Below are 24,422 nucleotides of genomic sequence, written 5' to 3'. Positions count from 1 at the left end.
TGTTCACCAGCTACCCGCTAATGTTTTCTGTCTGCTGTTCGGTGCTGCTGACAGGTAGTGTACAGTGGGTTTAACCGGAGCTTTTCTGCTGCCTGGCTACGGCTGCAAAAGAGTTGTAAAACCGAGAAAATGAAGTCAAAAGAGGGTATGAGGCTGTGTAAATTTGACCGAACCCCTTTCACTTTACATTCATTTGAACCCCTTTCTCATTTGATCCATTGTTAATATAAAAATATTGATTGGTGAAGCTTTAACAGTCTCTACCCTAAAGACAGCAAATCATATTGCACACCCATGCTCCACTTTATATTTATGTGATGTTGGTCAGGGGTTTATTACGCCTTTATAAAGAAGCAAAATATTTCAAAAAGTCAACACTAAACAGGATTGCAACCATATGATCAATAATAAACAGGCGTAAAATCAAAAAGAAGATGCACGTCTTAAATAGGACGGGTTCACAACAGACATTACATCTCTACTCTTTAATGAGACTCGAGTGATACATCTTGCCTCTGGTCCAAAACATTAAGACTTCCTGTTACAACGACAGGAAAGATGGAACACTAATAAGTTTAAATACACATCACCTTCCCCCAGTACACAATCATCCCAGAGTCTCAACGTGTGTTGTGATGTGACTTGACGAACAGATGACCTCATGACTTTGCCCTGTTAAGCGATTGCTCCTTATCTCTTATCAGTGTCCAATGAGAGCCTGGAGGTGATCTTCTCATAACCTACGACCTTGCTGCCATGTCCGCATCTCAGCAGTGCCCTGATGCTTGTGTATATGAACGTGTGAGCGTATAGCCTCTCGTGTTTGTGTGTTAAGTGTGAGAGAGAAAGAAGACTTTTAGCTGGTTGACGACACAAGTCAAATTGTTATTTTAGGTCACAAACTAAAAATAGCTGAGAAACCCCAGATACACGTTACTGCGAAGCCACACACACTCAAAAAAATTGTACTGTAAAAAACCGTGCGTATTATTTTTATGACAAGCAGGCATTTTATATCATATACGGATGCACGTGAACACTCACGCATGACTGAGTTGTTTTATGTTATCCTGCAGTATGTTTCAGCTCTTCCTGAACCCCACGGCAAGGAAGCTTCAACATACGCTTACACACACACACTGTAAATACAGACAGAGGTTGAGCCTTTCTGCTTTCCACATTTCATATGTCTCTCTTCTTAAAGAGCCCCACAGAAGGAGGTCACATACGCACATTAAGCCATGACAGAAGAGCCTCAAACGACGCGCACCCACGTTGTGACACACATACAGAAAGTACCCATGATAAAACAGACTCATGAAAGTAACACTGCACTAAAACACCACTTACACTTTTAGTTTTTACACTTTTTTTTTTTGGGTTTTCTATGACTCAAGCATCCAAAATGTTTTTCACTGTTGGTGAGTGGGAATACATCTGAAAGACGGCCACAGGAGACAGAAGCTCTCAACTGAAATCCAAGATTTTAACAAACACCAGACAACCAACAGCAAGATTTTTTTAAAAACACAAGCAAAAAAAAAACATCACCACCAAACAGATACTGTATATCATTTTAACCCTACTCTTCAAAAAAAACAAATACACACAGGGGAGTGTGGCGGGGCTGAAAAATGTGGAGTGGCAGTGCAGTGGGGTAATCCGTCTTGCGAGTGACAGGCTACGCTGCCGGGACAGGCGTCCGCACTGCACCGGCTGTAGCGTCACTAATGGGCTTCAACCCTACACAGAGCCCGCCACCGTAATGGCACAGTCAATCCTCTCAGATGAGAAACCTCTCGCACGTCGGCTCCGATAAACACGCGCCGGTGCAGGTGTGACGGCGTGCGAGGACAGGCGCTCCCGCACAAGCTCTCACACACACACACACACACATGCGACCATCATCTCTGATCTGTCAACATATCATAACAAGAATAACTATTAGCTTTTTCCCTGTTCCCCCCCCGCCCCGTCTTTGCTATTTTGCTCTCGTCTGAACTATCTGTCACAGCTGTATGAGTTTGTGTGTGTGTGTGTGTGTGTGTGTTGTTCCTTTTTTTATGTGAAGAAAATATAGAGCTGTGGCACCCGGAGCATTCAAAGTGATCTCTCTATCTTCCGGATAAAATTTTCCATTTGGAGGCTTATGCAGAGGTTAAAAGTTAACACTTGAAAACTAGCCTACTGTAGAACAATTGCACACTCAAAAACTAATTTACAACAATATTACAACACAACAGATTTTTCCCCTTTGCCTTATGCGGTTGGCTTTGCCAAAAATCCAGAATTTCCAACAAGAAAAAACATGTGAATCATGTGTAACAATAAGAATAGACAAAAGAAACAATATGAGATCCATTAGGATGAGGAGAGGACCAGCCTACTGGCATCACATAATCTATTACAGGAAAGATATTAGGCTGAGTAGAGATGACAAGAGAATAATAATAAAAATACAATTGGGAGAAGTGAAATGTTACAATGGATGCTTGCTGTCAGACGGAGTAGGTGGAGAGCAAAAACTAGATGAAGCACACAACAACTAGATCCAGACTGGAAACTTTGGTCTGACAGATCAAAGATAAATGTCTGCATGTCTACAAGGTGTCAGCTTCTCTAAACTGCCTGCAGCCATCAACTGGAAGAGCAGACTGGCAGCTGAAGAAGGGCTGCAGTGCACGTCAAAGTCGCACCCATTTATATTCCGTTCCATCAATCCTTTGGTACAAAAACACTCTTTTAGCCGCAGAAATTGTGAGGTAATGCAGAGTAGCTACATTAGACCGCTTACTGAATAAAATATGTGGTTATTTGTCAAGACAGCAGGCTGCTTGTAAATAAAGAGAATGAAATATTCAGGATAAAAGTTAAGATGTAAGCTAGATGAGAAGAGGCAGAAAGCAGATTCACGTTGTACGTTGTGCTGGCTGCTTCAATCTGTCAGAGGCAGATGAAGTGAGGGAAGGTTGCACTGTGCTGGAGGTAGATAAGGAGGTCAATATTCCTCTGCTCCCCTGTTTTATCCTCCGGCTATTATCTGTGCATCCATCTATCCATCCATCTATCCTGGCCTCCCTCCTCTCTTGTGGTTGGAGTGTAGCAGTGTAGTGAAACTGGCAGCGATACTAGACCTGAAGCTTCCATCTTGTTAAGCTCGATCGATAACATGATGGATATAGGCAGGAGAGAAAAAAGATGGATGAATGATTATCCCCGTCCATTGACGTTTCTTTTGTTGAAATAAATTACAGCCATCCAATCATGCTTCTTTTGTCCCTTCAAATCACTGTGGTCAAACTGTGGCGATGTGTTGATATCAGCGAAATGTCTGCGGTGGAGGCCTCGAATCCTGAATTTATTCGTCTGTCTGAGCTATCCATCCTTAGACTTGTCTGAACCACAGAGATATGCTGCAGTAGCGCTATTAATCCTTTACCTGTCCATCAACCCTTCCCTGCATCTCTCAACCTATCAGAGCGATGGCGATGTCGGTCTGTCGGTCCACCGCTTTGTTCCAGACTGAAATCTCAACAACTGTTGGATGGATTGCCATGAAAATTTGTACAGATATTCATCATCTCCAGAGGATGAATCCTATCCACTTTGGTGATTCTCTGACTTTTTAGCTAGCGCCACCAGCATCTATAGTTCCTGGACAATAAATCTTAGTGATTTTGGTGATCCCTGACCTGTCCTCTAGTACCACCATGAGGTTGACAATTTGTTGTTCTGAGCCAAATGTCAAGACAACAATTGGATGAATTGGTTCAGACACTTTGGTTCAGACATTCATGTTCCTCTCAGGATGGACTGTAATAACTTTTGAGATTCTTGATTTTTTTATCTAGCATCATCATCAGGTCAAAATTTCAATTTGTCCAATATTTTGATTTGTGACCAAATACCTGAAAAACTAATTCCCATCAGCCTCAGCTGTACTTTCTGCTTAGTGCTAATTAGCACATGTTAGCATGCTATAATAAAATTGTGAACATGGTAAACATTACCTGCTAAACATCAGCATGTTAACATCATCATTGGGAGCACGTCAGCATGCTGACATTAGCATTTAGCTCAAAGACCTGCTAAAGTGCAGCCTCACAGAGCCTTTAGCCTGGCTGTAGAGTCTGTGTCTTATTTGTATGAAGAGTTTGCCTTTTCAAATGATCATGACTGATGATGTGATTTAATCAATCATACCTAATTGGCGACACTTATAAAAAGGTAATAAAACCCTGATAAAACCCTAATAATTATACTGGAAGATTTAATAATAAAAAAATAATAAAACTATAAGGTGAGAGTTCTGGTGGCTTTCAGTAATAGAAATAATGATGAATTTGTGACATCTGAGGATAGCACTGATACAATCCAATCGCATTCCCTACCTTAAATTCCAGGCAGTCACAACTCTCCAGGAAGTTCAGAACGGCTTATTAGAGGGTTTAAATAGAAAAAAATCACTTTAAAGCAAAGAAAAAAATAGACAACTGTGTCAAACTATGTAATTTCACTAGTTAGCCAGGCTAGACTGTGACATACTTCATGTCCCTCACATCACGATGTTAAGGCATGTCACATGTAAGGTTGTTGGATACTGAAATGTGGTACTATAATGATACAGGCAAGTAACATAAAACACAGTCCCACTGGAGGTAAACTTCCAGTACCTGGGTAGTTTATCTCATTGGTGTCATGAGAAAAGTATTTTTGTTTCAAGATCTAGGCTGTTGATACGAGAAGGGCTCTCTGTTATCCATCCCTCACCTTCTTTGAGCTGCAGCAGCACAGTGCTGTCACTGGGATCACTGCAGAAGTAACCTCCACCCTGCTCATCCCAGAACAGCTCGTCCTGCCTGACCTGCAGCTCCTCTGCCCACTTCAGCCAATCAGTCTGCAACGTGGCCTCATACAGGTCCAGCAAGCCACAAATGATGAAGGAATAATCATCCAGGAAGCCAGAAATAGGCGGAGATCTGGAGAATACAGAGGAAGAAGGGAAATTAAAATCAGATGAGAGAAAAAGAGCGAGAATGAGGCCTTTTTTCATTAAAAATTTATTTGGAGATGGATGTCAAGTGTTGAGATGGGTCAGTGCTAATGAACAAGATCAGTTTCTTGTTTTTCCTCCCACATCATTATACATCAAATGCTAGTTTAGTTTCTGAAGAAGATCAAGAGGTGGTTTCTATCAAGACACTATAGACACTTGGAAGAACCGGCTTTAAATTGAGTCTACAAAGAGCCTGAAGGAATTATTTGGCACAATTATTTGGCTACATTTTGCTACAAACAGCAGGCTGTGTGTAATCTCCAAAAGGATATTTTTTTTCTCTATGTGAAATTGCTCATCTGCCTTCGTCTCTGAACTTGTCATAGAAGGCATCTGAGCCATTTCTACATGCACAAAGAGCTGTACACACACAGTCTTTGAAGTTTCAAGTGAAGCAGGACAGTAATTAGACAAATCTGATCACAGTGAGACCATCCCACGTCCTACTAGCATCAGTGTGCCACCTCTCCCTTCATCTGTCTCTCCATCCCCTTCTCTCTATCCTCTTTTATGTAACCTTTACTCCTTCTCAAATTTCAATCCCACATCCTTTTTTCATCTCTACTTACTCTACTTCACTTTGAAACCCTCACTCAATCCTCACCTCTAGCCAAAAATCCACTACCCCACCTCCATCTGCTTCCCTGTTTCCAACCACACTTCCAAATACTGGAGCCACACCCCAGCACGGAGCCCCCTCTGAGCTCCCACACCGCATTCTCCCTCCGATTCCCACAATGACACCCTGTCTGGGTGAGTGTAGGGGAATGGACGGTGACAGGAGGCCAGATAGCGCTGCGTCAGGGGAGGCTGGTGGACGGAGGGATTTGAGACTGCAAGGGGTGGTCAAGAGGCTGAAAACAGGACTTTGAAGGATATGAAGTGCATGAGGACTTTGAGAGGTCACAGGGAGATGAGGAGTCACAACTAGGCCTATCTCTCCCAGACAAACAGACAGAAAGAGGTTGAGTCATAACTCTAAGGGAGACAGAGAGCACTCTTACACTGGTCAGGAAAGGGCCAGGTTAGATATGAAGCCAAATGAGAGGAGAATGTTTATAATTTGACATCATGGCAAATTTTAGAGTCCAGAGTTCATAAAACAACAAGTAGCAAAGGGTAACTACCTACAGACATCGTAAACGAAAAATTCTGGTTTCTTATACAGGAACTTGGCCATTAAAGTCTGTTAAAGCCAGGTGCTGGGCAGTACTACTGCATTTTTGAAAAAAACTGTATAAAGCCTTATGTGTCTCCAGAGAGAGCTGCGTGAAGTCTGATAAATTACTTTAAATTATGTCACTTGAGTCAGCGTCGGAGAGTGCTGAAGACTAGAATTTTGAAAATGAAAAAAATGGTGCATAGAGTCAGAAAGAAGTGAGGTTACCAGACCTCTGTAGCCCGCTGCTAATCTCTGCTTAAGGCTACTAGCTCCAGGCTACGTTAGCCGCTAATAGCATCAGCGGCCGATCTCTGACCGATCTGTCAGCAGTTGACTTAAGTTTCCTAGTGGGTAATGTAGGTGCCATGATTTGACAAGAACAATGTGAGGAATAAAAATGACTGGTTCTGTTGCCTCAAAATTATATTGTTTTAAACTTTCCAATCGCAAGCCCGACGACGTTATAGAAGTACAAAGCAGAATCGGACGAGTACTCTCTTTGTAAGCTAACTTTAAGGATACTCATCAAATACATTTATGTTGTGTATTCATTTTTGCAAAAAAAAAAAAAAAAAAAGATTGTCTCATATACTGTTATTGGGTTTCTTTTTTACTCTCAGACAGAGGCAGGCTAACCGTTTCAACATTGTTTCCAGTCTTTATGCAAAGCTAAGCTAGCTAGCTGGAGCTTCATATCTATTTACTGTACAGACATAAGAGTAGTATTGATCTTCTAATCTAACTCTCCACAAGAAATCGAATGAGCGTATTTCCAAAATGTTGAACTATTACTTTAAAACCTGTCTGCTTATTTGACTGCTCATGCTTATTGCCCTGTTGGACTTTTTATTGGCAATGTTGCCTTAGTAAACATTGCTTGGTGAGTACAATCTTATTAGTACAGATACAGTAGGAATGATGGCCAAACTATAATAATAAGACCCCAGTAATATGCAACTGAAAATCAGCTGTAACTTTTATTTCGGCCACCATTTTTAAACAGGTTTTCAATAGAGGAGTAGGCCAGCACACTAATATCTATGGACTTTTCAATCCAATATGATCTGCGCTACAGTTTTAATGATTATTCCCCCACGAGCAAAACTTCTCAAATCTACATATCTCATCACACTCGTCTCATATTATCATATCATCAAAACTGACAGGTCATTGGTACCCCTGCCACGTCCTTCCACCCACAGTAACAAACTCCCAACCTTGAGCTCACCAACTGCATCAAATTGCATTTTGTTTACGAGAATACCCCTCTTTCGCACAGCGACATGTCATCTGGCTGAGGTGACTCCAGCCTTAGGGATGACAAGACCTCGAGGCGGCCTCACCGACACACACAAACACTAAGATCTAAAAGCCTTTCCAAAATACTCAACAGCCTTTTTTTATTCACCCCTTCAATTGTGGACGTTAAATGAGTCACTTCCCTGAGAGCAGAGATAAAACACCTTGTCAGTCCACCGTATCATAGCACTCAGAGACAGTTTAACAATAATAGCTTCATAATGGTTCCCTCATACACCCGCTTCTTCACTTCCCTCTGAATGAGCCTCAGAGGTAGAAACCTATTGGGGCGATATGGGTCACATAAACACACTGAGCCCCATCATTCTTACAACAGCAGTGACCTTTATATTACAGAATAATTTAATATACTCGCTCTTGCAACAGAGTGTACCTTTAACGCACTACACTGTGCCATTATGTATATGAAATAACACATAATAATGTCACAGAGAAAAATAATAGCGGAGAGCAACAGAAAGAAAGACCAAATACAGAGAAACAAGAAAGATTTCCCAGTTTGACTCATTAATCAGGAAATGTTACTGGTGTTTGTTTTGCTGCGACGCTCTGTAGAGCCCTCTCACATTCCTGTTTCACATCCAATTGCTCTTTGTACACCATCTGGCATCCTGCATACTTTATCCTCTGCTTTCTTTTATACATTTGCTTTATCTCTTTTCTCAAACCACTCACATTATCTCTCTACAGACCACAACATACACCCCGAAGGCAGTGTTTTGAAGAAATGCCTCCGAGTGTGAAGCAGGAAAGTGTAACAAAATAGGATGCTTTCTACATCATTAGGACACAGCTTGGGCTCAGTTTTGGGAATCAGTTTAGTTGACCGTTGGATTTTTAGATACTGTCTGATAAAACAGTTTAAAGGGGACATATTAATCACATTTTTAGGTTTACATTTTTAATCTTTACTGGAATATATTGCATGATTTACACCTCAAAAAACTCCTTATTTATCTCATACTGACCCTTTATGCAGCCCCTCAGTTGAGCCTCTGAAACAGGCCCTTTAGCTCCTGTCTCTTTAAGGCGTCCCTCCTGATGAGCCACTCTGTTCTGATTGGTCAGCTTCCTGAAGCTGCATCACAGCCAACTTCCAGCCACTCAGGAGGATAAATCAACAACCCATGAAACAAACTATAGTAGTTGAATATTTCTTTTTTCTTTTTCTCGTTCTTTACTTAAAATGTCAACTTCTCAAAGACATCCGTATATGTTTGAGATAAATTCCAATCCAAAATATGAGTGGACAATGTGAACAACCCATGGAACAACTACAGCAACCAAGGCCATGGAATGGACGGCCATTTGTGGGCATGCACAACAAGTCCACGTCAGCTCTTCAGCGAGATAGAAAAAAAACGCTGCAGATGACGCGTTCAGAGCAGGTTGAAGCCCTGGCTCTTCCACAGTGTTGACTGATACCTTGTAAATACAGTGTAAAACCCCACAGGAAAAGACTGCATATGAACAAAAATCAAGTAATAATGAGTCACCATCATCAGTGGCCCACCAGGGCCTTGCCACTGTTTCAGTGTTCCCATTCTCAGTCCTCCCTAAGGACAGTCAGTAGTAAAACTCTAAATCATCAAGTGCCAGGCAAGAGCCACAGAAAACGTATGGCATCAGCTCTTCAACAGCCTATTAACCCAGTTAGTCTCAGCACCAACCATTCCTCCTGGTAAATTAGTCCACAGCCTGTATGTGCCTGGCATGACAGAGTGATTCACCCACGTATGTAAACTAAACCGGGCTTGAGAAAAGGGCCTTGGTAAGCATTCTCAATGCTGACACCACCTTCAATTGGACAATTATGAATGAGACAGAAGCCTTGGAACAAGGCCAGAGTGTTTAGGCACGAGTGTGTGTGTGTTCATGCACATGTTTAAAATTGTGTGTGTTTCATTTCATTGTGTGTGCTGTGGTACCCCTGGCATATTTTTTCTGCTGATTTGGTAGCATTTCAAACTCACTCATTTACAGTAAGTAGGGCACGGAGCTGGCTAACAGAGCAAGGACACCTGGTGTAGTGCTATACATTCAACAAGAGACTGTGTGTATGTGTATATATAGGGGGATTGAAAAATATTTTGTTACTACAGCTCAATCTCTATTGGACAAACCTGATTTATCGGCCATGTTTAGTTCAACCAAAACAATAATTAAGTAACTAAATAATTTCATTTTCATAGTTGATTGGGAAACTATTTGTAATAAGACATGGACACAGCAAGTAAAAACGATGTATTCTTCCACTACAGAGCCTGTCTTCTCACTGTGCTGTCAGTCAAACAGCTCTGACCAGAAAAAACTCCTCAAGCTTCAACATCATAAGTCATTCGACAGGCTTCTATAATCTATTTAAAATATTGCCAATCTTGTTTCAAATATACAGATTATAGAGGGTAGGGGAGAAATGTAATTACTGACTGGTGCATGTAAATGCAGGTTTTACAGTAACAAAGTTATTGCTGCGCATGTGAACATGATGTCTGATTTCCTTCCCTAATCTGATTTGTCCCAATAGCCCTGTTTCCTGTTTGCATATAAACAGTTACTCATTGCTCTGTGCTTAAAGTGAAAACACACCCTTACAGAATTTGAAACATTACTTCCTAAACCTTAATGCTAATTCCCTGATTATTGTGCTAGATATACATTGTTAAGTTTGATTAGACTTGAGAAGATGTCTGATCAGGGATTCACTAAAATATGTTTAATTTGGACATTTTGTATGATCATCCCTGGGCAAATGAGTTGAAATCCTTATTTTCTTTGAAATATTTGTCAATCATTCTCCAGAACAGGTTACTTTGTGATATTCTGGAGATTAGGAGTAAAATGTTTCCCATGTATAAAGAAAAATGGTCTGTTGATATATGGGATAAATAAAAATGACACTTATTGTCTCATAAAGAATAGCTACAGTGTAGAACCTTGAGTAAAGTATAATTTAAACAAAAGACAAAGATTCCAATGTGCACAGTTATGTTCAGGAACATTGCCAGTAGCCATAGAGACTGGCAGTTTTAATGCCACTCCAGAGGAAGACAGACTTTGTTAGGACAGACAGAGCTAGGTGAAATTGAGAATGAGGTTCATTTTTTGTTTTACTGTCCTGTCTACGAGGACGTTAAGGGATGTGAGGGAACCTTTTTTGTTGCAGATTTTATTTGCCAAGCTTGGGAGAGAAGGAAGAATATTTTGTTGAAGACCGAGCTGTATAATAATCTGTAATTTTGTAATGGAATGAAATGTAATGAAATGTCTGACCACTGCAACTGTAATTCTGGTGTCTTGTAAACCCATGAGGGTTGGGCACTTTGTCTGCATGACACGAAAATAAAAGAAAATCCATCAGTCATTAGTCTTTTCCTCTCATTATCTGGTCAGGAATATTTGTAAAACAATTATTGTACTTTATTTGTGTCATTTTATGTTGATTTTATGATGTAGTGTTTGGACAGTGCCAGTATGCCAGGGTTTAACAGCTGGAGGCCTTCTGGAAGAGCCAAGTTGCTTAAACCTCTCTGATCTGTCTTTAACTGAGTCTGAATACTCATTCCCCACCAGCTCCAGGGCTGCTGACAACATCATAAACCAATCCTGTCCATCAGTAGAAAAGATGAACAAATTAAACCTACAATCATGTCTTTCACAAGGAGAAACCAGGTCTATCTTCATCCAACAAAGCAAGAGTGAAAATCCCAAGATCATTACAATGCATTATAATTTACTTTTGGGGGCAAATTATCCATTATTCTGTGACCAAAACACTGGTTCTCATGGTGTGGGGACTCTCCTTCAACTCTCAAGGATTTATCAAAACTCTCTCTTACATCTGTTCCACTTCCATTTTGTCTCCACGGTAACAGGATCGGAGGATGGTCTGTCGCTCAGCGTCCCATAGGTGCTGTTTAAGGAAGTTGCCAGCCTGTTCCGCCCTCTCCAGCAAGGCCTTGTCCCCCAGCACGGCTCCAACACGAGCATAGGCCGACAGCATCAGACCTGAGAGAGCAAAGAAATGATGATGGTGGCGGTTCTGGTGGGCTGATTAGGTGTAAAATGACTGTTACTCAGCTTAAAATATCATGTCCTCTCTCCGCTGAGGTACCAAAGTGTAGACACACGACAGTCCCAGCTTAGTTATTTTTTTCCCCACTCTTTGAAGTTTCCTTCTTCTCTCTTCCCTCTCTACATCAATTCCTTCCTCCTTTCCCTCCATTCCTCTTTCATGTAGTGTATCAAAGCCTGGTGAGTGCGCAGCCTGGTCTTCAAAGTGTTGCAGCGGAGGACAGGTGATTAATGGAAGGGTTTCTTCATTAGAGAGGAGAAGGAGAGTCTTGTGTCTAATTGGAAAGTTCTCGGGATCGCAGAGCCTCATTACCTCACTAACACACTCTGTCTAGAGACGTCAGCCCAGGGAGCTAAATTTGTGGGTGTATGTGTGGTTTTCTTTTTGTTCTTGTAATTAATCACATCTGAGACAATGTGCTGTCCAAACAATGTTGAGGAGTGTCCAAATTGGCATCACACAAATGAAAAGTGACAACTAGCGTCTCTATAATAATCTGCACACATTTCATACTGCACATAATGTGTGTATAATGTTTGTATGTATCAATCTGATTGTCAACTGTCAAAGTCCAGTATACTTTGTTTATGATGTCTTTTTTATTTGCTTTTTTTTAGTCCCTTGACTAGTCAGAGTCAAGAACAGTTTGTTCTGATATAAAGATGAAGAAGCACAAGCTAGTCAGTTACTTAAGCAGGTCAGAGGGGGTCGACACTAACACCTGATGTGGACCACTATAAATCAATCAACCAGTTTAATGGGCTATGGTTGTTTTGGGCCTGAAATAATTAAGTCCAACAAGAATCAGTGGCAGTGAAGCAGTTGAAAAAGTTAAATAAAAGCGCAAATGTTTAATTTGTTATTATAAATACATGTCAGATAAAGGTTTTTCAACTTTAAAAAAATGTGTATTTTAATTAAGGGACACACCTCCTTATGTACAAGCTCAGTAGAGGAGCACTACAATATATCTGCGTTTATTTGTCATGGAGCACAAGATGAAAGTGTGTGACACCCAATCAGTGACAGCACGTCACACAGGCAACTTTGAGTTTCACTGTAAATGAAAAGTGCTGTACAAATTAAATGTATTATTATTATTATTATTATTATTATTATCATCTTATTATATTAATCTGCCTTTATCCCAAAGAAATACATCTTTGTATCCGAAATGTTTACAATATGTTTACCTAATATTGTCATTCTGTCATTTGCATGTCTGTCTGTCCTTAAAGAGGGAGGCCCTGAACAGAGGGTGTTGTATGTTGTACAGTACTGGTAAAGCCCTTTTAGACACATTTGTGATTTTGGGCTATTCAAACAGTATCACTGGATCCAGGGACATAAGAACCATGTCGATGGGACATTGTGAGTCTTTGTAAAGTGAAAAAATGTATTGTAAATGTGTTTTTTCATTGATTTCTAAGTTGCTTATCCTTAACAGATCATGGAACCATCTTTGTAAAGTGTAGGTTCTGTTCATTTTTACAGTGTATGATGTCTACGTCTTCCAGTTTGACAGAAAAATGATTTTGAGATTAAGGGGTACGGATTTTGACACAAATTGCATCCCTGGGGTGCAAAGGGTTAATTTCATCTCACACAATAGTGATACTGAGGCAATGTGTAAAAATCTGCCACCAAATCAACTGACACATAAAGATACACTCACTATACGCTCACACATACGCTTAATCTGACTGTTGTCAGTGATGAGGAAGACGATATTAACAAAACAGTCTTATTGCTGAGTTATAAACTTGTGTGTTAACTAGACTTTACCGTTCCAGGAGGCCAACATCTTGGTGTCCAGATGTGGGCGTGGCCGACTCTTCCTCACTTCTGCCATTTTGCCTCTAGCGGAGGCCAGCAGCTCGTTGACTTTCCCGACACTGATGCCAAAGCGAGCAGCCGTTAACTCCACTGAATAACGCACGATCAGCACATTCTGGCCCTGCAGCTCCCCGTGGGGGTCCTGGCAACACACAGTACAGAGGGTGTTCACAGACATGAGCTCATACTGACTGCAACAGCTGTGATGTTAGTACCGTAATGGACAAGCTTTAACAACTTAAAAAGCTATTTGAATTAAATAAAAAGTAAGTTTATCATTGTGTAAACATTTTGATGTATCTGATCATATAAATACTGTAATCTCAGTATAGTTGCACTTCATTTTTATAAGTGTCGCTCCATCCAATCCCAGCAAGGGACGCAGTGGCTACACGTGATATAAAAATAAAATTATATATATTTATACACACAATGCAGTACAACCAAGCCCACCTGTTCTAGATCAACGTTGCCTTGCTCCTTGACCCCATAGTGGTGCATGAAGATGTCCGCCTGTGTGGCAGATCCAGTGGCGCCCTCCACCACATCTGGCAGAAGCTCCCGAACTTCTGAGGCTGTCCAGACGCAGAAAGCCCCCTCACGCTTCTCTGGTCCCCCTGATGCTGGGACAGAGTCTGCATCCTCTGCACTGTAGAAGCCCCCAGACTGTTTTAGGGAATAGACGAGAATGGAGGAGGTGGACGGAGAGTGAGAACTGCTATTCATTAGCAAGCTGATATGAGATAAGTATAGGACTTATGAGCTATGTACGGTATATGCAGCAGCCTTCAGATTTCACAGTAAGCAGTCGGTGCAGTCACATGGTGCGTGAATTATGATGGATAACTATCCGAGAACATGCACATGATTGTGAAAGTTGTCACAAAACGCAATAGTCAAGGTTTTCTTGGTTCAAAAAAGACCAGTGTCTCCTATACATAGGCTCACACACCATAGAGTACATCTGTACATCACTGAAGCAAGGTGAGAGGTTTGGAGGTCAGCACAAACAAGATTTTCAGCGGGTGATGAGTTAAAGTGAAATATATGAAGCGTTTTACAACTGACACCAAAAAGATGAAAACAACCACAGGTCAAGAAGACTCAGAAATCTTCATTACAGGACTGTTTTTCACCAAACAGCTCACCAGAAACCATCTGAATCTCAAATTAAGACCTGAAACGACCAATCTGACAGTAATCCATTCATCAATTAACACCTTCCAAGGGTCTGAGAACTGTGTACACAATGTCACTCATGAATGCCCTCTCTTTGGGCTTACACAAATATCATTTAAAGTCTTGAAATTACATTCTGACAGGAATCAATGAATCTATCAATACCTTTAAAAGAACCTGACTATACAGCGTGTCATGTAAGTCTTCTCTCAGGGGCCTGCCCCAGGTACAATATCTTTACAGTCATGCGTGAGAATTCGGAGATTCTACCTCAGTGAGTGAAGATCCCAGTCATTGTAGCACAAAAGAAACATACAGTCTATAGTAAATTACCTTTCTGGTGTTAATTCATTAGTGTATAATTACATAATAAATCTTGAAGAATATGATGATTACAGCGAGTGTGGTTTTAATTGTGTGCCCCGTTCCCTGCTGTTAACTCATTAATCAAAAGGAAAAAAAGGGGTTGACCCTTAGAGGAGAGCAAGGGTTTAAGAGGCTATTTGTCAGGTCCCACCCCTTGCCCTCGAGGATGTATGAACACAAAGACGTGCATGCGCGCGCACACACACGGGCTTGCACACATTTATTATCTCCTGGTGGAATTTACAGTTAATGTTCGTGCTTTGTCAGCAGAGGATACAGATGCTGTGACAGCAGGCCACGGTTTGTATTGCTCTACTTTTATTAATCTTCCATTGCCAACGCGCATTCCCCAACACTAAATTAACACAAACTATAACCCACACCTCACCCCGGCCTAAATCTAATCGCAACGACCATTCTACACCTTCAGAATGCTTAACAAACCACCAAACCTACTGGGTGCTGTAAGTGTTCTTGCTTCAAAGCACCTAGGATCCCTAATGTGAGGCTTTTCACAATAACAAAGGTTTAGCCTGGGTGAAAGTTGTTTTTTGCTTTAAAACTTATGTTAACTGGAATACTGTACGTATACTTTTGACTGAAAAATATTAACTGAGATTTTACCTACACAATAAGTGCAGCCCATGTCCAAATGTGGCAAATTTTACATACTCGCCTAATTGATCATTTTCACAGGGCAGCAGTAAAGAAAACATTGTGTTTCAGTCTAACAGATTGATTGCAACACTTATTAAGTCTGAAGTGAAGCTAAACCTGAAAGGTTAGGCTAGTCTGAAGGGATAAGTTTCCATGATAGACTTATTTAAACCTCCTTTATGAAACAGAATATCCTGATAATGAGCATTGCTTACATAGTAAACTCGCTTTATAAAACACGCCTCTGGTCTCCAGTAAGACCAGTAGCACAAAAGCATGCACACATACACACATACAGAAGCACCAACAAGGCTGTAGATGATTCACCTTGTCACTCAGGTCTCTGGAGACATAGACCAGTATGTCCTTAGCCACATCTGCAAACAACTGCTCACCTGATACCTGGAAGAGAAAAAAAAAATACATAGCACACACCTGCTTAGAGTCACGATTCAAACTTAACATAACCTTTAAGATACTGTCATGTGATCTATATGCAGAATATTAATTGCAGCATCCGATACAAATGCTGAGGTAGCCTCTATAACCTCATTAAACACAAGCATGTATGTGTATTTGAGTTTGCCTGCATGCATGTGTCCTGATTAACTTTTTGTTTTTTGGTCTTTGTCCACTCTGAAAAACAGGTCAGGCCAGCATACACTCATGAACTCATGAGGAAACTTATAGCTATACCTTAATCTAACACTGCCTGGTGCAGTGGGAACAGGTTAAAATCAGTTTGAACCAATCTATACCTTTTAAAAAAATGTTTATTTTTCAGTGAAAAGTGCTAAAAACTGAGAACAACAAGCCTTAAGATTATCAAATTGTGATATGTTTCTCACTGTCACTTTGAGTGTTTGTATTTACTCTGAAGTAAAAAAAAACAAAACATGCCAAGTCTCACACCAATGATTTTAGCTGACTGGGTTATATGGCAATAAATGACTTTGATAAGAGAGAGAGACAGAATGATGGAGGGATAATTTCTCTGTCAGATACATAGAGAACACAAATACACATCCAATACATAGACGATCACACACACACCTGTGAGGCAGTTATATAGGCTACAGCCAGCTGAGCCTGGTCATACAACATCTTTTCAAAGTGGGGAACGTGCCAGGAGGAATCTGTGGAGTAACGATGAAAACCCTGAGAGAGAGAGCCATAAAGAGAGCAATGAAAAAGATGTATTACTTTACTTCCCACATACTTTCTAATAATACTACCATTTAGCTTAACTTGTCTATATTAAAACAGCCAATACCACATTGCCTGTCCTCCAACTTAAACATATCTGACCTGAACTGAGAGGGAAGAACCAAAGTAGCTCACAATTCACAACAGAGTGCAAAAGTTCAAGCTCATACAGAGAAACATACAGTAGAGCTGTGAATGTGTCTCAAGTATGAACCTGTGCAACATGGTCGTGGATGCCTCCCAGCGCCATCATGCGGAGTGTGTGCAAGGCCATCTGGAGAGCCTCAACCCCCTCTGAGGTGGATCGATTCACAGACCAGTAAGACATGAGGAACATCAGATTCACTGTGGAGGGAGAGAAACAGACAGAGGAGAGAGAGAAGGAGAAGAGAGATTGTGAGGTCCAGCATAGATGAAATCAGAGAGATGACCACTGTGGCTCATGTTGCGTCTACCTGGTGTGGGGAACTTGGGAGCGTCTCTGAAGCCTCCGTACTCCTCCTCGTAAGAATGGGCCAATTGCTGGAAGCAGCGATTAGCGACGTCTGGAGCCAGTGGAGGACTCTGCCCTGGGTTTGCAGCGACGGCCGTGCCTTTCTTCAGAGCTTCGAGGATCCTGTCTCCGCTGGACTCCAAATTAGAACGGTTATTCTGCCACTGTGGAACGCAAGTCATACTTTATGGCAGTGACGACAAAGACAGGTCATGAGGGCGAAGACAAAAAACACAAAACTTAAATTCCTGAAAAGACTAAATATCACACAAGTCAACTAGAATTCAGTTTTTTTCTTCTTGTATTGTTCACACATTTGGATTTACTTTCTTCTCCACAATAGCAAAACCTCAATATTCTTTACGTGTTTTCTTTAAATGAGCCAAACACAGGAGGTAAAAGAAACATTCAGACAACCATCCCCATCCCTGCAACCATATTTTAAACTCTCACTACCTGATCCATGATTCGGGTGAGGACTGTTATGAGCCCAGGTCTTCTTGCGTGGTCTCTGGGTGGAAAGTAGGTGCCTCCAATGAATGGTCGCAGGTCAGGGGTCAACCACACACTCATGGGCCATCCTCCACCTCCACTTGTTGCCTGGAGACATTGGAAACCCGAAATCATGACAGATTACTGGCGGAGAAAAGTTACAGGAGGCTTGTGCATGGAAACCTCGGCCTAAATGTGAATACACGCACCTGCACAAAGGTCATGTAGACCTTGTCCACATCAGGTCTCTCTTCTCGGTCTACTTTGATGCAGACAAAGTTGTCACTAAGGATTTTGCCAATTTCCTCGTCCTCGAAAGACTCCCTTTCCATGACATGACACCAGTGACATGTTGAGTAGCCCACTGATGGTCAGGGAGACAGACATTCGCAGGAAACAGATGTTTCATTCCCATTACAACCACAATTAAATGAAGTCAGCATGAAATCATGAGAAAATTTCAATTTCTAACTGGTATCTAGAGGTATGTCTAGTTACACAGAGTAATGTCTATTTTAAACACAAGGAAAACATAAGGGAATTAAAAGTGAAATTGCCCCAAAATGAAATGCCTATCAACGTCAGGTGTGAAAGGGGTCTCTTACCTGATAAAAAGATCGGTTTGTCTTCACTCTTTGCTTTGTCAAAAGCATCTTGTCCCCATGGATACCTGAAACAAATATAACATTAGGCTTATGTCAGCTTTCAGAAATGTGTGCGCCTATCTGTAGCTTAAGACACTTACCAGTCCACAGGATTGTGTGCATGCTGTAGCAGATAGGGCGACCTCTCCTTTGCCAACCTGTTGGTGTGTCTGTGAGGGGAGGATGATGGCCCTTCACCCCCTGATGCCATGCTCATAAAGACAGGTGAACTAGACACACAAACATTAAAGAAAAAATAACCAGAGACAGAAGTTTTTTTAGATTCATTATCTTGCTACTTCATACTTTCTGGCGTGAATGAAAAGTTCTCCTCGGTTTTCTTTTTTGTGAGCAACACCGACAGCTATATATAAGAAAATGATTGCACTGTTCTTGTGTTATCATTTTTCATTAAGTAGCTATGCTAATTTGGAATATGGTACCCCCCTGTTGGCTATGTTGTTCAGCTATAATTAATAGTGTGGCTGCATTTCGTTTAGGTGTTCCAGTCGCAAGGTTGTGCTATTATATACAGTGTGTTTGCTTACTGTCACGGCTTATAGGGACAGTTAAATGGCATGGAGCTATCATGAATTAATGTTATTACTACACCTGTGCATTCCCTGCTGTGACAAGTCAAAATGTGTGTTGTCAAAAAGGTAGCAATGCCGTCATACTACAAAAAACAACAAATCTACGACAGTAAATACAGAAAAGGGCAACTACGTGAAGCCTATTAGCTAACTGTTCGCTTTACTGTAATACATTAGTCTCCCTAAAGTTGTTTTAGCCAGCATGCATACTATTACAACGAATCACGCTGCCAGCCAGCTAACACTGCACACAGCAGCTAGGTTACCCACTGACAGTAGGAGCTGCAGTGGCTGTACTGTGGCTCTTAGCCAGAGGAGTCATGTCGAATTACATTCGAAAAAATCGTAATTTAATTTGACTTTGCTTCTAGACAAAGGCCCATGCCCCAGAAAACAAAACTGAACACAGTTTCCGAAATATGAAATCATCCTTTTAAATTCGGCCGAAATAGCTATAACACATTGGCCCGTCTATCCGTTTTGTTTTTATATGTATCCCACAAGGATTTAGCTAGATTTTGACGTTAGCAGTGATGGGCGGGGGGAGTACCAGGCAAACCGGTTATGAAAGCAAGCAATGTGCTTTACATAATTGCTGGTTGTTGGCGTATGTAGCTATGCCGAATTAAAATATGATGTATTTAGATCTTCCTTAAATGTATTTATTCACAAGGGGTATCTGCTGACAATGGCTAACGTAAGAGACATGTTTACTTCTATGATTTTGCATTGGGGTTTCGCGTTCCTCTTCTTCGTCCAAAAGCACGTCCACAATCTACACAGTAACTGTCACACGGCAAGCAACATGACGCTTATCAACATTTGACGTTGCATCGTTGTTGTTGTTGCTAAGTCAGGCATGCTTGCTGCAACATGTCACAGTAAGCGTTACAGCTAGCGTTAGCTACACATTAGCCGCGGCGGCTTTACCTGAGACAGTAGGCCGGCGGGGGATGGAGGAGCGCTGACTTGTCGCTTGGTGGGTGGGGAAATGGTCTGAAACACCTTATGTTGCTCCCAGAGCTCTGCTGTGGTCTCTCCCCTCGCCGACAAGCTGCAGTTAGAAGACGCGCAGGCTCCACACGGCTATTTTTGGACGTCGACCGACGCCATGCTAGTCTTAACATCCTAATCCACTAACTGCTTACTTAAGCGAACTAGCGCACAGTTACTTTGTTGACACTGACCAGCCAAAACTTCCAGGCATGAGATGAACATTTTATTGCAGTACTATAAAGTGACACACGATGGCGCGACAACAGGACAGAGACACAAGAAAATCATAGTGTGTGATGGTTCTCTCAAATACATCCATTATTTGAGAATATGAGAGTGATGCAGAGGAAAAACTATCAGAGATTTATTGTAAGAAGAAAGGAAATGAGACAGGCTCCCACTATTCTCTCACACGTTGGGAAATATTGAGCTTGATGAAGACAAAATCATAACGAGTCACCAAGTCTGAGGCCACAATGTTCATGGATGTTGTGCCAGCTTGCTGTTGCAACCACTTCACCAGCTTTGGTAGACTCCTTTGTATGACTTTGGCAAGGTTGTCATAGGGGCGAAGGATGTACTTGAGTGTGCTGGCATCATTCGGCAGTGTCAGGTTCAAGCAACATACAAACAAACCTGCAAGTTAAAGGGAAGGAAAATTAAAGCTCAGCAGTCATTTCATATAACAGACTAAAGATTCTTTTAAAATAACATTGCACTTGTATTATCAAGGATGAAATTACACATAAAGAATGTTTCATAGCGTGACATATAATAGGCCTAAATGCCATTTGGTGATTAAAAACATTATTGGCTCTCTTGGAAACCAAACTCCTTGCCCATAAACTTAACCTCAACCCAGTGATGTATAGGAACAGATAAAACTTACGGTTAGAAGGCTTATCCGTTTCCAAAATTTGATTTTTGATTCAACTTTTGCATGGTTCATAGTTTTGCCGTAGTTATAAGTTATTTTACTCCACATCTCGGGGTGCTGATTTGCTGGATAATCATATGAGATTATGACATTTCTCCCCTGTTCCCAGCAGCGCTTCAGGGTAAGGATGTACTGTTGTGATACATTGAAAGGTTTGATTTTGGAAGTGGTAGGTCAAGTTTCTTTTACTCAGATATGTTTAATTTGTTGATCTTAATGAAAAAATCTATATACCTTTCTGAGAAAGCGTTTGTCTCCAAACAAGGTCTTGATGAAGTTAATGAGATGGCTGTGGAGGTGCTCTTCAATCTTTTTGCCAGACCCTCTGAAGTTGGAGAAAGCCAGGATGAGGATCTCTTTGGGGTCCTCTCTGCCCAGTCATTTATGTCCTTAAGAACAGTCTGATCACAGTGGCAGAATGGTAGTTCTTAATACAGTTGCCATTAAATTATCTCTTTTCTGTCTCTTTTGCTTTGATACACAGTTTCCATTGCTATTAGTAATTGGTCTAACTTTACCATATTCATGGCCTTAGCCAGGATTTTAGAAATATTGAGTCACGAATTTAAGTATATTATTACATTATCAGCTCCAGTTATTACATTTTTTATGATTTTTTTACCCAGCTTATACCAGCCAATAATGTAATAACTTATTACATTATGTGCATTATGAGTCATTACCATATTATATTAACGGCAGTTATTACATTATTGGCCTCTACAGGCCCTGATTATGTTCACTCTCGTTCTGCATCGCCAAACAAGATTGGGTATTTTTTCATTTCCTGTTTGAAGTCATTGATACTGAGAGCTGAGAATGAATAATCCTGATACCACTGATGACTAATAATACACAAAGCTTGATTTGCTCCTAAATATTTATTGATGTATTCAGTACATACTGTACAAGTGCTGAGAAGAGGCAGTCTTAACCTCCACATCAGTCCGAGTGCACAGCCCATGGTAAAAGTATAGCCTTGTGGGATCAGTGTCGTTTGGTTTGCGAGCGATCCTCAGGTCAAAGTAGCGGACATCAGCATCCAGTTGCTTTGTGATGGTCTCTTCCTGCATCACAAGGCACTACAACAGTCAAAGAAACACTCCTCTCTCTATTTCTTATATGTACAAATACATTCAATACTGGCAGGTTTTAAACTCCACTTACTGTACCTGAGTGACTGCCCATTTGCGCACTATTTTACGAGCACAGTAAATCTTGCTGAATCTTTTCAGTCTGTCAGGCTCTATTATAGAAGAGTTGATGTCTAAGTCATAACTCATTGAGTCATGGCTACCTAGGAATTACCAAACACACACACACACACACACACACACGTCATAGCAATATTACTGTTTCAATAAACCTAATATCATTGATGCCCTGTGAAATCCCACCACCAAATTTGGTGATTGATTTGGTGAATTTTTCAGATAAACAGAAGGATTAAGTACCTCTTAAACTAAATAAAACTATTGACAAATGTTTAAGAATAAGCATTGATGCAAAGCTGAAAATAAGGCTGTTTTTGTAAGATGATGTTTTGGAGATACTTGTTTTTCACATGACAGTGACTTTAATGTTCTTGACCCCATACATAGTCAAAACTGGGCAAAGTACTGTTTATTTGTTGAATACAGTAGCATTGTACATTATCTCAGCTTACCTGGTATGGCCAGACTCCAGAGAGGAATGTTGTGAAGTTCAGATGGAAGTTGCGACATCCAGTCACAGTAGCCTGTGCCTTCTCCTCTCTCTTTGCCAGCACAATCTTCAACATCCTACATAAAACATCTCAAGTTCAACTTGCAAAATTTTACAAATACAATGCTTTGTAACAAAGAATGAAAAATTTGTCATTGAAAAGGCAGATAGGAAGGTCAAAAGTTTAGAGGAACACCACTTACCCTGCCAGTGTAATTCCCAGCCTTCTTGAAGATTCTTTCTTAGCTCAGATTTCACAACGAAAAAGTGTACAAGGAACTGAAATAATTATAACACTAAATTCTCTTTTGCTTCTTATTAGGAGGCTACTGTATGCAAGCTACATTTCTTTCTACACCACAGTGCATACAGTGACAAAAGTGTATCCACTGTAGTCATACAGGTTTTTGTCAATGGGACGCCCAATGTATGAGGAAATCTAACAATAGAACTGGCTCTGACTAGAATGTTTGATAAAGATGTGGATATGGAGCTTGAGTGAAACTTCCTCATACCATCAAAGGTCTTATAAATCCAGTTGATATAATGAGAAAAGAGCCTCCTCTCTGCTTGTGTGTGAATGACAATTAGACCAGGTTGTAGACCAAAAGCAAGACTTAATCACTAAATAAATAAATTTACTTGTGAAAACACTGCACTGCAGCTAAGGTTGGTTATAGGAAAAGAAAGCACTATGAACCTGAAATGCAATGTAAGTGGGATAAAATCAGAAATGACAGTAAAAATACACTGCAAATGCGATTAGTAATTTTGTTGTAATAACATGAGTTTGAGTGATAATTTCTTGATGTCACCATAGGTGAACATTGAGAACATCTGCTTGAATTATCAGTCATTCACCCAAAACTGAGGGACTGTTAATTAGACACTTTAGACAGAATCAGATATACTTGATTAACACAAGTGCAGGACAAAATTCATTAGTGATCACTATGGGGGGTATATGTATATGGAACAGTTACAGGCCACGAGGCATGTACACATTTTTCTTTCATTGGGAATTGTTTAACTTTAATCTTATGTAGGTTAATTACACCCTAAAGCCAGAATATGACAAAATAATTTAAACTTAAAGGCCCACTTGTTAACTTTAATCAGTGAGGAGGAGGATAGAGAGAGACGAACATGCAACAGTTCAAGGGGCACTTAGAGGCAAGTTACAAGCGGATGATGAGGATCCGATCCCAAGTAAGTATAGCAGCCCAGTGGGACTCCCTTACATGGCTAAACTGTTGGAGCATCTTGCCAGTGTCTCTTCAAAAAAGTCACCCAAAGGACATGGGTATGACAACACACTTCAGAGGAGCATGCCATCAGTGAAATGGCAAGGAACCTGAAGAAGAGACTGAATGGACACTGGAAACAGACAACATCAGCTGTCTGTAATCATGGCCTGTCTTTGACCAGGACAGTGACCACCTTTGAACAGAGCCAGAGGTTAAAATCTCCCTCTTCCATAAATGACCACTTATTATCACCTGACTGAAGTTTCACACTGAGGTCATGTGGAGACATCTGAGCCAGCTCCATTCACCGAAGGAGACTGTGAGTAAGTGTGCCTTTGATCTATTTTGTTGGATATACTATTCCCAAAGGTCAAGAATGAACTTCAATGTTCAGAGACTATGTAAGTTATGAAAAATGGGATGCCACATACATTCTCTAACAAACAACATTTTGAACTC

General features: G+C 40.8%; 1 protein-coding gene and 1 pseudogene across 3 annotated transcripts in view; both read right to left on the bottom strand.

Annotated features, from left to right (window-relative positions):
- Positions 1–20,299, bottom strand: part of spata20 (spermatogenesis associated 20) — a 45,380-nt gene extending 25,081 nt beyond the window's left edge. For 2 of the 3 annotated variants that reach the window (XM_042396838.1, XM_042396839.1), the window contains exons 1-13: positions 20,010–20,299; positions 18,588–18,716; positions 18,448–18,512; positions 18,052–18,206; positions 17,807–17,950; positions 17,313–17,514; positions 17,072–17,202; positions 16,705–16,809; positions 15,979–16,053; positions 13,903–14,115; positions 13,399–13,591; positions 11,378–11,546; positions 4,771–4,979 (exon numbers count right to left, since the gene is read on the bottom strand). In XM_042396838.1, coding sequence (XP_042252772.1) covers positions 4,771–4,979; positions 11,378–11,546; positions 13,399–13,591; positions 13,903–14,115; positions 15,979–16,053; positions 16,705–16,809; positions 17,072–17,202; positions 17,313–17,514; positions 17,807–17,950; positions 18,052–18,206; positions 18,448–18,512; positions 18,588–18,716; positions 20,010–20,206 — 1,987 coding nt within the window. In that variant the 5' untranslated portion in view covers positions 20,207–20,299. Of the gene's footprint in view, positions 1–4,770; positions 4,980–11,377; positions 11,547–13,398; positions 13,592–13,902; positions 14,116–15,978; positions 16,054–16,704; positions 16,810–17,071; positions 17,203–17,312; positions 17,515–17,806; positions 17,951–18,051; positions 18,207–18,447; positions 18,513–18,587; positions 18,717–19,098; positions 19,330–20,009 lie in introns of those variants that run through there. The other variant, XM_042396841.1, reaches the window with a different exon arrangement.
- Positions 20,300–20,388: 89 nt separating this feature from the next.
- On the bottom strand, positions 20,389–24,267 carry LOC121887392 (annotated as a pseudogene).
- Between the last annotated feature and the right edge of the window lie 155 nt (positions 24,268–24,422).

Source organism: Thunnus maccoyii, chromosome 20 (assembly GCF_910596095.1).
Source record: "Thunnus maccoyii chromosome 20, fThuMac1.1, whole genome shotgun sequence".
NCBI classification, from domain to species: Eukaryota; Metazoa; Chordata; class Actinopteri; order Scombriformes; family Scombridae; genus Thunnus; species Thunnus maccoyii.
Note: the sequence above shows the minus strand (reverse complement) of the source record. Positions and strands in the feature narration are given on the sequence as shown.